Genomic DNA, 15,326 nt, shown 5'->3' with positions numbered 1-15,326 from the left:
ATATGAATTCATTTACACATGGATGAACAAAATACAACCTTGAATACCTAATGAGCTCCAGAAATATATAGTGTGTGCTCGATGCATAATAATAGAGAACGCTGGAGTTTTCTTCATATATACTTTATGTTTTTTATTATATTTTTATATACATTTATATTCATTTCCAACATTTTAAAGGCTGTTTTTGTAAGGAACAGCAGCATTCATTCAGTGGTCAAACTACATATTGATCTGGTTCATTCCCATCATGCATTGCTCCTCTTTCACAGTGTTTGTAGAATATCGTAATGGTAAATGATGAAGGATGTTAATGTCTTCTGTTCTGATCATTAACTGTGTTCATGACTTGAGTTAATGGAGTGTTTCCTGTTGTGTTTCCAGCCAGAGGAACTGACTAATGTTCTGGAGATCTGTAACATCGTCTTCACCAGCATGTTTGCCCTGGAGATGATCCTCAAACTCACGGCGTTCGGCTGCTTTAATTACCTGCGCAATCCGTACAACATCTTTGATGGAATCATCGTTATCATCAGGTAATGACACACGTGTTTAACATATTCATTACCCCAGAAAATCATTTCAAGTCACCCCTGAGTTTTTCAGAAGTCTCAGCACAACACTGAACAACTCCTCTCACAAGAATGACGTCAGTCATATTTTCTCCGGTTTTCGCTCCCTCTGTCTGCAGTGTGTGTGAGATTGTGGGTCAGTCTGATGGCGGTCTCTCGGTGCTCAGAACGTTCCGGTTGTTGCGTGTTTTGAAGCTGGTTCGTTTCATGCCGGCTCTGCGCAGACAGCTGGTGGTTCTGATGAAGACTATGGACAATGTGGCAACCTTCTGCATGCTGCTGATGCTCTTCATCTTCATCTTCAGGTGTGTGTGTGTGTGTGTGTGTGTGTGTGTGTGCACGTTGAACATATACACCATCAGTCAGTAAATACACTGATCTCACAAGCCTTAATTATCAGCTGTAACTTCTCAAGCCACCAATAAATTAAAGTAATTAAACTACTCTTTAAAAAAGTAATTAGCTACACTACAAGCTACTAACAAAAGGTAGCTAATCCCATTGAAGCTATTTAAAGAAGAAAATTATTTTAGATACATTCTGTAACAATTGATGATCAGAAGTTCTTCAATAATATCACCTTATTTTTGAATATGTAATTAGGGTGATGTGATGAACATTGACCATGCTTTTACTGCAGTAACCATAGTTCTGTTCTCAACCCAAATGAAAAGGAAATATGTGTCTGTCTACAGTGTCTCACTTCTCACAGACTGTCTGTCTCTCTCTCTCTCTCTCTCTCTCTCTCTCTGTCTGCAGTATTCTGGGGATGCATATCTTTGGCTGTAAGTTCAGTCTCAAGACAGACGCTGGAGACACCGTTCCAGACAGGAAGAACTTTGACTCTCTGCTTTGGGCCATTGTCACTGTGTTTCAGGTAAATAAAGACCACAAGTCCAAACAAACTCAAAGAGATATTAATATGTTCTCAAATATATGTGTGTGTGTGTGTGTGTAGATCCTGACTCAGGAGGACTGGAATGTGGTTCTGTATAATGGCATGGCCTCCACGTCTCCTCTGGCTGCTCTGTATTTTGTGGCTCTGATGACGTTTGGAAACTACGTCCTGTTTAATCTGCTGGTGGCCATTCTGGTGGAGGGGTTCCAGGCGGAGGTGACACACACACACACACACACACACACACTGAATTAACCCAATACTGTGTAGAGCTCCACTGACACTTATCTCTGTGTGTCTCTCAGGGTGATGCCAATCGTTCATACACTGATGACGACAGATCGTCCTCTAATGACATTGAACAGCACAAAGACTCGCTCACATTCTCTGGTATGATTATTATTAAGCTCAATCGACAAAATAAATGTTCTTTAAAAAAAGAAGCAGAAATCTGGGTTACAGTGAGACATGAGTTATACATCACGATGGCCGCCTCAGTGTGGAGTGCTCCTATTCTTTTGTTGTTTTTGTTTGTTTGTCCTGTGATTAGTCATCTTTTTCAGTCAGTTTTACCAGGGATGAATTGCTAGTCAAGCTCCGTCGGCATGGCTTTCGAACAGCGCTGCTGAGCATTCTTCTAGCAAATCTCCACTCTCCAGACAGAAAACCTGAGCTGAGTGAAGCCATTCCGGACAGTGCATTACATCTGCTGGACTTTCAGCTGTACAGATGTAACAACGTTAAAGATGTGCTGTCCTAATTTGGAAACGCTCTTTATTATGGGACAGCTGTGGCTCAGGTGGTAGAGCAGGTCGGCCACTAATCGCAGGGTTGGCGGTTTGATTCCCATCCCACATGACTCCACATGCCGAAGTGTCCTTGGGCAAGACACTGAACCCCAAGTTGCTCCCAATGGCAGGCTAGCGCCTTGCCATGTGTGTGTGTGTGTGTGTGTGTGTGTGTGTGTGTGTGTGTGTGTGTGTGTGTGTGTGTGTGTGTGTGTGTGTGTGTGAATGCCGTGTAAAGCGCTTTGGTAACCTCTAAAAGGTGCTATATAAGTGCAGACCATTTACTGTAAATGCTGCCATGCTAGCCTGCAATTGGGGTTGAGTGTCCCAGGAACACGAACCACCAACCCTGCGATTAGTGGCCGACCCGCTCTACCAACTGAGCCACAGCCCACATTAAGCCTTGTGTAAGCCAATCTACGTGCCGCGGGAGTTTACCTCGTGTTTATATTCCTCCACACGTGTGCATGAATGCAGCGCTGCAACAGCTGGCTGATCAGATCAGATCACAGACATGGAACAACCATACCCGGACTCACTTATTATTATTCTTGGGGATTTTAACAAAGTAAATCTAACACGTGAACTGCACATTATATGCCGCACCAGAGACAGAAATATACTGGATAATTGCTACACAACAGTAAAGGATGCATATTGCTCTGTACCTAGAGCAGCTTTGGGACTCTCTGATCACTGTCTGGTTCATCTTCCTCCAACCAACAGGCAGAAACTAAAATAAGCTAAACCGGTAGTTAAGACTGTAAAGAGCGGACCAATGAAGCAGAGCTGGAACTACAATCCTGCTTTGACTGCACTGATTGGAGTGATTTTGAAGCTGCAGACACTGACCTGGACGATCTCACAGATACGGTGACATCATATATCAGTTTCTGTGAGGATGTGTGCATTCCTACAAAGACTTATTTAATTTTCAACCATGTTTACAGCAGAACTCCGGCAGCTTCGTCAGGCCAAAGAGGACGCTTACAGAGGTGGGGATAAAGTCTTGTACAATCAGGCTAGAAACACACTGAATAAGGAAATCAGAGTGGCTAAAAGAAGATACTCTGAGAAGCTGAATAACACATTTTCAGCTAACGACCCTGCATCAGTGTGGATTGGCATGAAACAACTTTCAAATTACAGGACTCCTACCCCCAACCCTGTGGTGGACGAACAACTGGCTGATGACCTAAATATGTACTACTGTAGATTTGAAAGGCCCAATCTCACACCCCACACCCGCTCTGACCTTCACTTCACACAAACACCAACACCTCCTGCAATCACCCTCCTACTACTCAACCTGCACTTAAGATCTGTGAAGAGGAGGTGTGCCATGTCTTCCGAAAACAAAAAACAAGGAAATCATAGGGCCCAGCTGGTGTTTCACCCATGTGTGTTAGATCATGTGCTAATCAGCTAGCCCCCATCTTCACACAAATTTTCAGTAGATCACTGGAGCAGTGTTAAGTCCCATGCTGCTTCAAACACTCAGTCATCATTCCTGTCCCAAAGAAACCAAAAATTCACAGGACTTAATGACTACAGACCTGTCGCCCTGACATCTGTGGTCATGAAGTCATTTGAGAGACTGGTGTTGGCTAACTTGTAGGACATCACTGGACCCTTTCTGGATCCCCTTTAATTTGCTTATCGAGCAAACAGGTCTGTGGATGATGCAGTCAACATGGGTTTGCATCACATCCTGCAACATCTGGACAGATCGGGGACATACGCAAGGATTCTGTTTTTGGACTTCAGTTCCGCTTTCAACACCATCATCCCAGATATACTCCAGACTAAACTACACCAACTCCCTGTTCCCACCTCTACCTGTCAGTGGATCACCAGCTTTCTGGCGGACAGGCAGCAGCTTGAGAGACAGGGAAAATTCACTTCCAGGATCTGTACCATCAGCACTGGTGCCCCCCAGGGATGAGTGCTCTCCCCACTACTCTTCTCCCTCTACACCAATGACTGCACCACCAAGGACCCCTCTGTCAAGCTCTTGAAGTTTGCAGATGACACCACTGTCATCGGCCTCATCTGAGATGACGATGAGTCTGCATACAGAAGGGATGTTGAACAGCTGGGCATCTGATGCAATCAAAACAACCCGGAGCTGAACATGCTCAAAACATTGGAGATGATAGTGGACTTTAGGAGGAACACCCCAACACTGACCCTCCTCACCATTCTCAACAGCACTGTGCCAGCAGTGGAGTCATTCAGGTTCCTGGGCACTACCATATCACAGGACCTGAAGTGGGAGATACACAAGGCCCATCAGACCAGCTGATGAAGTTCAAGCTGCCACAGGTGCTGCTGAAACAGTTCTACACAGCAGTCATTGAGTCTGTCCTCTGCACTTCAATAACTGAAATCGGACATCAGAAGACTATAAAGGACAGTTCGGTCTGCTGAGAGGATTATTGGTTGCCCCCCTGCCCTCCCTCATGAACTATACACTTCCAGAGTGAGGTAAAATCACTCTGGACCCCACTTCCTTTCTGAACTGTTGCCAGAACAAATTCCTTGTATGTGTACGCATTCAAGGCAATAAACTATGCCTTTATCACCTCTAGGCTGGATTACTGCAATGCCCGCTTTTCTGGCCTACCAGCAAAAATCATAAATAGGTTTCAGTATATTCAGAGTTCTTACACATACCTCACCATGTCTACTCTGCTCTCGCAGTTGCACTGGCTTCCCATTCATGCTCGTATTGATTTTAAATCTCTCATTTTAACGTACAAAGCAGTTCCAGAGTATCTTTGCAGTCTTGTTGCTCCCTACACTCCCTCCCATTCTCTTCATTCTGCCAATTAATTTGCACTTCAGCACCACTCCTGCAACCTTAAATCTATGGGGGAAGAGCTTTCTCTTTCAGAGGCCCTAAGCTATGGAATACCTTCACTATTAGAAACAGCCCAACCTTGGATTGTTTTAAGAAGTTACTTAAGACTCATTTATTTAAGATAGTCTTTCAATATTTATTCATATATTTTTATGCGTGGTTGCTGCTGTATGTTAGTAATTTTGTGTTTAGTCTTTTTAAATTTGTGCGTATGGTTCAATCTTGTAGCGCTTTGAGAGTAAGAAAAGCCCATTATAAATAATAGGTATTATTAGTGGTGCTTGCCAAAGGCATCACTATTGTTCTCTTGCATACTTATTATTCTTCTTTTATTATTATTATTCCACACAAGGTTTGGCGCGCTACTCCTCCCGCAGCTTTTGTCACAGACCCCTGAGTAAAATCTGAAATCTTCATAGCCACACCCTAAAAATGCTAAAAATGTGCTAGCATCATGCTAACACATGCTAGCATCACCTTGCGAAGTGTTAAAACGTGCTATCAACATGCTAACACATGCTAGCATCTCCTAGCGAAGTGCTAAAACATGCTAAATACGTGCTAACAGCATGCTAACACATGCTAGCATCGCCTAGTGAAGTGTTAAAACATGCTAAAAACGTGCTAGCATCAGGCTAACACATGCTAGCATCAACTAGTGAAGTGTTAAAACATGCTAAAAATGTGCTAGTATCCTGCTAACACATGTTAGCATCACCTAGCAACATACTAAAACATGCTAGCATCTTGCTAACACAAACATAACACCTGCATGCTACCATTATGAAAAACACATGCTAGCAACATTCTATGACTGTTATTTTAGTGCTTAGCAACAAGGTAGAAAATGCTATTTAACGAGTTTTGCCACGGTAAGCACCACTCACATTTTCTTCAGGAAATGTACCTATCTAGTTATTATTATTATTATTATAAAGCTGATTCTGATCCCGACACTTGCAATGGAATTGAATGGGGTCAATTTGTGAACTCTTAAAGAGCCGGTGCATTGCCGTTTGTCTCTGTGCCTCCTATAGATCCTAAACTCCCGTCTCTCACTCCGAACGGTCATCTGGATCTGGAGCCGCTGGCGGAGGGAAAGACCAGGACGAGCTTCTCTGAGGAGTATCACAGGAGCGGAGCCGTCAGTCTGTGCAGGAGATCTTCCTCTCTGGTCAGTACCTCTCCAGAAGTATTTCTCCATAGTGACTTCATAATGTCCTTCGTAAAAGAGTTGTAAGCCATGAACCAAACCAATCAGCTCAGAGGTGAATCACAACAGGGTCTGCAGCTGTACGGTCGTGAGCGCTCCGACTGCCCTGAGGAACATTTTCTCTGAGAGTATTTTGGCAATCATGAAGTGATTCGAGAATGAATCATTCTTTTGAGTCAGCTATTTGCAGTATATTGGCCAAACGGGCTTGTAAAACAGATTTGTGATTCAGTACAATTTGTTCATACCGCTCTCTCTCTGAATCATGCCGCGCTGTGTCACAAGAATAAGGGGCTGTTCACACGGAACACATTTTTGCATCTGCTTGCGCTGTTTTTCAATCGGTTTCCATAAACATGTACTAGATGGATGTTTTTGACCACTACGTCACTTTTACTATGTTTTAGCATCTCTTACAGGAGTGCTGCATGTTTAGACAGCGTGCCAACTTAATAAGAAGTTCAACTGTTAAAAACGTCTTGTGATTTTTGAAAAAACTAACATGTTAAGCCACTGAAATAAGGCCATATAACACATACTAAACATTTATCCACAAGACTTTTGAGAACTGGATCTTGTAGCCTAGAGTTTAAGCTACATCCTGATCACTCATTCATACAAAACAATATAGTAATTTAACTTTTGTAAGACACCTTTAGGGTTGAAAGGTCATATGCGTGAACTATCAGGAATATTGAGGTAATTCACACCTGAGGACACAAAAGACCCACCCCTGGGCCTATCAATGAGGAATAGAGAATGAATGTGAGGAGACTTAATGAAGTTTTAAGTTAAAAGAAGTAATCTGACTATATATTTTCTTTACATGAAGACTTGACTTAATTTTAGACTTAAGTCTCTTCTGCTCACCAAGACTGGATTTATTTGATCCAAAATACAGTAAAAACATTGTGTGAACTCATTTTACAATTTAATAGAACAGTTTTCTATTTGAATATATTGTAAAATGCAATTTGTGATCAAAGCTGAATTTTCAGCATCATTACTGCAGTCTTCAGTGTCACATGATCCTTCAGAAATCATTATAATAGGCTGATTTTCTAATATGGGCATATTTAAAGTGCATTTTACTCATTTACACCTGAACAGATATTTGCAAGCACAAGCATTGATGATAATGAGGCAGCATAAACACTAGATAAAATATAATCTAAACATTCATAGTATTTTTATATCATATTACATATCATATTTAAATCATACAGCACACATTTTAAATACCTGCTTTAGCTGAAACAGCATTTCAATGTAAATAAAAATTAGGACATTTTTCAAATGTCAATACTCTGAATCCTGGCTGGCAAGTCTGGAAACAGTCCCACTAGTAAAATATGTACATGTTTATATAAAATAGCATGTCAGCTAATGAAAACTCAATGACGTACTCATCTGAAATTGTATCCGTGGCTGGATCAAGTCTCTCTTCAAAATACAAACGTTCATCGGAGTCCCTCTTCTTCTGAGGAAAATTTTAAATCTTCCATAATATCCTGGAGCTTGAGTTGTGTTGTGTTTACATTAAACCTTACCTTCGGGGCGTGTACCATTTGCATTGATCGTCTCCGCACATTAGCGTATGAATGGCGCCCTCTGCTGGTGGGTGTGATCACATTAGAGATAATGAGCTCAGCCAGCTGAAAAATGTACAATACTTTGTTTCAAACAGATTATATTGCAGGAGATTATTAGTTTTAAATGAGAATAGTTTTATTTAAAAGTAGACATTTTAAGCTTTCTTTAGACATATGTTTCATGTTTGTGTGATAAGTATTCGCGGAGTTTCAGTTCATTTTAGTGACGTGTTTCTGAAATTTGTTCGTGAACACAGAGGTTGCTGAAAGCTCACCCTTTTTATTTTCTTTATTTTATAAAAGCACAAGATTTTGTTGTTATTGTGCGTGTACACAAATAAAAGTAGACCCTTTATAGTCTCTAATGATGTCTTACACTTATCTGTATACCCAAAAATGACGGAGTATTTTAAATTGTTTCCGCTGTAATGACGAAAATATCCAGCAGGACGCGCCGGCGCATCCGTCGACCTCAGAGGGTTAAAACCCATTAAACTCTGGTGCATTTTTGGGCTGCCATCTGCAATTTTTCACACTCAAATTTAAAAGCTCACCATTCACACATACTGTGGACTAATTGCAAAATAAATGGTCTTATTTTTCAGAGAACTAGTTATTCATAGACAATATTGTATGTTTATAATCTTATGATAAACAGATTAAAATAAATAATAATCTTTTTTTTATTTTGTTTTAGTCCTAAATTTGTAAACATGTAATTTTGGTTCTGTTCACTCTACGTCACTTTGAAAAGTCTCATTTTATTCCACTTGATGGCAGAAAGCACTTGAAAAAAATATTTTTCCATCACAATACACAGATGTGAACTGTAGGGGGCGCTCTAACACATTTACCCCTCACAGATGTGAACTGTAGGGGGCGCTCTAACACATTATACCCCTCACAGATGTGAACTGTAGGGGCTCTAACACATTATACCCCTCACAGATGTGAACTGTAGGGGGCTCTAACACATTTTACCCCTCACAGATGTGAACTGTAGGGGGCTCTAACACATTTTACCCCTCACAGATGTGAACTGTAGGGGGCTCTAACACATTTACCCTCACAGATGTGAACTGTAGGGGGCTCTAACACATTTACCCTCACAGATGTGAACTGTAGGGGCGCTCTAACACATTATACCCCTCACAGATGTGAACTGTAGGGCGCTCTAACACATTATACCCCTCACAGATGTGAACTGTAGGGGGCTCTAACACATTTTACCCCTCACAGATGTGAACTGTAGGGGCGCTCTAACACATTTACCCCTCACAGATGTGAACTGTAGGGGGCTCTAACACATTATACCCCTCACAGATGTGAACTGTAGGGGCGCTCTAACACATTATACCCCTCACAGATGTGAACTGTAGGGGCGCTCTAACACATTTACCCCTCACAGATGTGAACTGTAGGGGAGCTCTAACACATTTACCCCTCACAGATGTGAACTGTAGGGGACGCTCTAACACATTTACCCCTCACAGATGTGAACTGTAGGGGGCTCTAACACATTTACCCCTCACAGATGTGAACTGTAGGGGCGCTCTAACACATTTACCCCTCACAGATGTGAACTGTAGGGGCACTCTAACACATTTACCCCTCACAGATGTGAACTGTAGGGGGCGCTCTAACACATTTACCCCTCACAGATGTGAACTGTAGGGGGCGCTCTAACACATTTACCCCTCACAGATGTGAACTGTAGGGGGCGCTCTAACACATTTACCCCTCACAGATGTGAACTGTAGGGGGCGCTCTAACACATTTACCCCTCACAGATGTGCTCGTCCATAGACATTCAGTCTAATGTTCAGTTCAAGCAACACCCTCATTATTTCATTGAATATCTCGTCCTCTGTGTGGACTACAACCTCAATCTAGGTGTCATTAGAAAGCAGAGATCCTCCCTTTTATCATCAGTAGTCAATAACATATATCATTCTGATGATTTGTTTTGCATCCTTTTGCTGCTGGATGGCATATTTTGTTCTGGACATCTAAGATATAACATTGAATTATTCAGCCAAGCAAGCTCACAGAGAAGTAAAAAAATTGCATTTGTTTTTTAGAAAATGTAAAAGCAGGTATAAAGTTTTTGGCTACATAGGGCCACAGTTACAGCAGCAGTTACCAGAGAATAAAAGAGACGTTTGCATTTGATGACTTACAGAAATCATATTTCACTTTGTGATTCTTTTGAAAGTCTTTAGAACTGTGATATTAAGGCAAAATAATAAACTATACAGTCACATTCCTGATAATAAGAGCTTTCATTTGATATATGACTTCTCCATTCATGTGCTATTTGATGGGGTTATATTTTCATATAAATATGTTTACCTCATTACCTCTAGGGGGCGCTAATTTGCGACACAAATTATTTCAGGCCTTATTTTTTTATTTTATGTAACATAAATACAAAAGTGATGGTTATCTCTGAAAAGTGCAGATTCTAAGCTTTCATATGCCTGACTTATGTATACGGAGACTTTTAACATTTTAAACGTAAACATTTTTCACGATATAGCGTCCCCTTAAGACACGTCGTCGGGTCTATGTAGTTTAAATGAGGGAATGAACTACAATCCCATGAAGCATTGCAAATGATGTCACTGAATTAAAAACAATGGAAAATATAAAACTATTCATTTAAAATTGTTGATTAAGTATAGAAAGAATATATTTTAATTAAATTGGAAACTATTCATATATATACATTTATATTTTAGAGTGTATGTACTACACCATGGGAGTGGGCGGAGCTCTTTCGATGCAGTTCTCTGATTGGTGGATCTTTCTTTAGGATTATGGGTAGTGTAGTTCTTCACCAGGAATTCTGCATTACACATCATTTATTTTAAATGTAGCTGAATTAATGTTGACCGATGCCTTCAACGCGACTTACAATTTTTAAGACAGAGGTGTTTTAGTAGTACCTCAGATTTAGTAGCAAAAACAGAATTGTCAAGTTTTATACATTTTATTTTTTTACATTTTAAAAATAACCGTCTGTTACACAGAAGTCACATCACATTAAATTCATTTAAAATTATTTAGTAATGTATATGCAAGGAAAAATGCATGTTAACCACTGTATTTCGTCATTTTGAGGCTTTTGGATGAAATGAGGCCGTTCAGAGCAAATAAATAAATATGGACACATTATATAGTGTCACTAGGCTGGAAAATCTCAAGATGTTCACTGAGTCTCGAGCCAGAGACTCATATGTGTGTGTTTGTGTGAGACCAAAAATTCTCTTGATAACGTGTGACGCTCAGCCAATGCTTTCGAGGTTTCCATAGCAACCCCTTTATTAATTGATGCAGCCATGTATACCGACAGTGAGCGGGTTGGGTTAAATATAGTGTGTGGAGCTGTTGTTCTCTGGAAGACACGTGCAGTCAGAAGATTACGGTGGGAAAGACTCGCCTGAGAATTCACACATCACGTTACAACACTGTAAGACCTCACAAATATACCGACAGAAAAGATCTCAGACGGTCAACATGACCGCACGCTTCATATAGACACAATAATACACATCATATATAGTCAACAAATGTGTCTCCAGACCATGTTGACATTTACTTCACATTGAATCGTTTGGCTGACACGCATCACTTGTATTGCATTTGAGCTGTACATTTGATCGGTTTCTCTGGGGATCGATCCACGGGTTTGGTGTTGCTAGCGCCCATTGTTTCACTGTAATGACTGTGTGCTTGAACATTGAATTTTGAACATCACCTGGTGCGTCGTGAGCAGAACTTTGTGTGTGAGGTCGACACGAGAGCTTAACGGCAGAGAACACCCGTTTCTATGGCAACTGCTCTTTAACTGCTTCTGTTGCTATAAATGAGCGAATCCCGTCAGCAAGATCACAAAAACACCAACTTTAATTATAAATACTTTAAAGATACTATTTGTCCTGCCCAGCAGAAGAACTAATGATGCGAATAAAATGTGGAAAAGTGTTTGAAAGCTTGTGCTGTTTGTGTGTGTGTGAGTGAGTGTGTGAGTGAGTGTGAGAGTGTGTGTGAGAGTGTGTGTGAGAGTGTGTGTGTGTGTGTGTGTGAGTGAGTGTGTGAGTGAGTGTGTGAGTGAGTGTGAGAGTGTGTGTGTGTGTGTGTGAGTGAGTGTGTGAGTGAGTGTGTGAGTGAGTGTGAGAGTGAGTGTGAGAGTGTGTGTGTGTGTATATGTGTGTGAGTGAGTGTGTGAGTGAGTGAGTGTGTGTGTGTGTGTGTGTGTGTGTGTGTGAGTGAGTGTGTGAGTGAGTGAGTGTGTGTGTGTGTGAGTGTGTGTGAGAGTGTGTGTGTGAGTGAGTGTGTGAGTGAGTGTGTGTGTGTGAGAGTGTGTGTGTGTGTGTGTGTGTGTGAGTGAGTGTGTGAGTGAGTGAGTGTGTGTGTGTGTGAGAGTGTGTGTGAGTGAGTGTGTGAGTGAGAGTGTGTGTGTGTGTATATGTGTGTGAGTGAGTGTGTGAGTGAGTGAGTGTGTGTGTGTGTGAGTGTGTGTGAGAGTGTGTGTGAGTGAGTGTGTGTGTGAGAGTGTGTGTGTGTGTGAGTGAGTGTGTGAGTGAGAGTGTGTGTGTGTGTGTATATGTGTGTGTGTGTGTGTGTGAGTGTGTGTGTGTGTGTGTGTGAGTGAGTGTGTGTGTGTGAGAGTGTGTGTGTGTGTGTGTGTGTGTGAGTGAGTGTGTGAGTGAGTGAGTGTGTGTGTGTGTGAGAGTGTGTGTGAGAGTGTGTGTGTGTGAGTGTGTGAGTGAGTGTGTGTGTGTGTGTATATGTGTGTGAGTGAGTGTGTGAGTGAGTGAGTGTGTGTGTGTGTGAGAGTGTGTGTGAGAGTGTGTGTGTGTGAGTGAGTGTGTGAGTGAGTGTGTGAGAGTGTGTGTGAGAGTGTGTGAGAGTGTGTGTGTGAGTGAGTGTGTGTGTGTGAGTGTGTGTGTGTGTGTGTGTGAGTGTGTGTGTGTGTGTGTGTGAGTGTGTGTTAGTGGGTGTTTGTGAGTGTGTGTGTTTGTGTGTGTGTGTGTGCGAGCGAGTGTGTGTGCGAGTGAGTGTTTGTGTGTGTCAGTGAGTGAGTGTGTGTTAGTGAGTGAGTGTGTGTTAGTGAGTGAGTTTCTGTGTGTGTGTGTGCTAGTGAGTGTGTGTGTGAGTGTCTGTGAGTGTGTGTGTGTGTTAGTGAGTGTGTGTATGTGCTAGTGAGTGTGTGTGTGAGTGTGTGTGTGTGTCAGTGAGTGTGTGTGTGTTAGTGAGTGAGTGTGCTAGTGAGTGTGTGTGTTAGTGAGTGTGTGTTAATGAGTGAGTTTCTGTGTGTGTGTGTGCTAGTGAATGTGTGTGTGAGTGTCTGTGTGTGTGTGTGTGTGTGTGTGTGTTAGTGAGTGTGTGTATGTGCTAGTGAGTGTGTGTGTGAGTGTGTGTTAGTGAGTGTTTTTTGAGTGTGTGTGTGTGTGTTTGTGTTAGTGAGTGTGTGTGTGTGTGTGTGTGTGTGTGTGTGTGTGTGTGTGTGTGTGTGTGCGGTTGAATTAGTGTAATTAATCAGTCTGTTGTCTCTCTCAGCTGTGATGAGCCGTAATGCTGAAGTTGTTCATTTAAAGCCGTTTAAAGCTATTTCCTGGCTTTAGTAGTTTAATAGTAATCCGAGCGATCACACAGTGCTGATGAATGAAAACACTGACTGATGCTGACTCACTTCACGGTACCCAACTGGCCCATATTCACACAAAAATGGTGTTTTGCCACCACCTGCTGTCTAAAATCTGTGATGTCACAAAAATGTATGTAAAGAGACACATATAGCTCTTAACACATCTGCACTGCTATTGCACTTTAGTTTAGAAGGACACGAACACAAGCGGAGTGATGCACACACAGTGAAGCGTCCGAGTGATGATGGTGTCAGACTATCAGTGCTCATGGAACGTCTCTCGTCCAATCAGATTTGAGGACCCGAACTAACTGTTGTATATTTAAATATAATTGTTAATATAAACTACTGTTTTCATTCAAATTCCTCATCTTTCATCTCAGTTGAGCAGCACAGACAGCACCCTCAGGTTTAAGCACTTTATGTTATAAATAATAGTTTAATATAAAACTGAAACAAAAAGACAAACACTCAAAGGTGTCGGACAGCTGCCCGTAAATCTCTCTCTGTCACACTGCCGTCTCCAGTCGGCCTTTATCCCTCTCTGAGGCTTGATTAGGGGCCATTAGGGGAATGAACAGCTTTTATAATAGAAGATATAAACTTTATATAGTCTTAAAGCTATGGTTGTAAAAATTACCTGTTCAATTTTAAACCAAATAAAAGTATGTTATGACCCCTTTTAAAGCCATTGTTCCTCTCTCTCTGTAGCGCCACAGTTCTCATTACCACCACTGGGGGCGTCCTCCCCCTCAGTCGTCCTGGAGCCGACGGTGCAGTTGGAACAGCGTGGGTTGTTCTACACGAGGTCTTAGGACAGGAGGGGTCATCGGAGGCAGTCTACGTGTGCGCAGCATTCACTCGCACCCCGCGGAACACGAATCTCTGCTGCCGCACCCTCCATTCCTGTCTCGCCATGACCGCCGGGCGCTCTCACTCGAGCTGCCTGAACTCTTGCAGCGACCCCCTCTGGTCAGGAAGAAGAGCGTGTCTGCGGAGCACCAGGACTGTAACGGGAAGGGCCCGGGCACTCAGGGGCCACTGATGGGAGAGATTTACCCTCAGCTCAATGCTCACAAAGACAAGAAAGACCTGGAGGAGGATACCGAATATGTGAGTACAAACCAGAAACATCACGGGTAATTATATTGTGTGGTATTTGGCGCTTTATATTACCAAGTGTTTAATAGAATTCTGTGCTGGAATGACATTTTACTTATTTATTTTAATTAAAGTCCTACTCCTTTGTCTTGGTTAGACTAATTTCATACCTCACATTTTACATGTCCTAAATACACACAATTAAATTCACACTTTTTGTTGTAATGTGGTTGAATTGTATCAAATTGTGTCAAATCTATATATAAATAACATTTGAAAAGTGCCAAAATAAATGACGAATGCCTGGTAAAAAAGTTTAGAAAGTCAGTTTTAGTGAAATCTTCATATAACAAAAAGAAAAAAAGTTGAATTATGTTTGTTTAAATCAAAATCAACAAAGTTTAACACCCATACATACACATACACAAAGCACACAAATGACACAATAATACAGTCAACATTATAATAATGTTATATAATTAGAAGATTAAACATAATAAACAGTGATTGTTGTTAATTGGACTGCGAGCACTGTTTTACTGAATCAACAGATTTTTGAGTCATCGAACAAATTAAAAGTGTTCCCAGACGTTCTTGCACAACATTTTCCGTTCCATAATTTTCCTTTTAACTCTTTCCCCGCCAA

The 15,326-nt window shown here is 41.6% G+C and overlaps 1 protein-coding gene across 1 annotated transcript in view; it reads left to right on the top strand.

The window, feature by feature from the left end:
* The window catches only part of LOC127646300 (voltage-dependent T-type calcium channel subunit alpha-1I-like), a 151,355-nt gene that overhangs the window by 79,632 nt on the left and 56,397 nt on the right, over positions 1 to 15,326 (top strand). Inside the window, exons 10-16 of the mRNA XM_052129828.1 lie at positions 385 to 536; positions 692 to 877; positions 1,332 to 1,449; positions 1,531 to 1,686; positions 1,776 to 1,860; positions 6,159 to 6,295; positions 14,291 to 14,692. Coding sequence (XP_051985788.1) covers positions 385 to 536; positions 692 to 877; positions 1,332 to 1,449; positions 1,531 to 1,686; positions 1,776 to 1,860; positions 6,159 to 6,295; positions 14,291 to 14,692 — 1,236 coding nt within the window. The remainder of the gene's footprint in view (positions 1 to 384; positions 537 to 691; positions 878 to 1,331; positions 1,450 to 1,530; positions 1,687 to 1,775; positions 1,861 to 6,158; positions 6,296 to 14,290; positions 14,693 to 15,326) is intronic.

Source organism: Xyrauchen texanus, chromosome 7, assembly GCF_025860055.1.
Source record: "Xyrauchen texanus isolate HMW12.3.18 chromosome 7, RBS_HiC_50CHRs, whole genome shotgun sequence".
Lineage (NCBI taxonomy): Eukaryota > Metazoa > Chordata > Actinopteri > Cypriniformes > Catostomidae > Xyrauchen > Xyrauchen texanus.
Note: the sequence above shows the minus strand (reverse complement) of the source record. Positions and strands in the feature narration are given on the sequence as shown.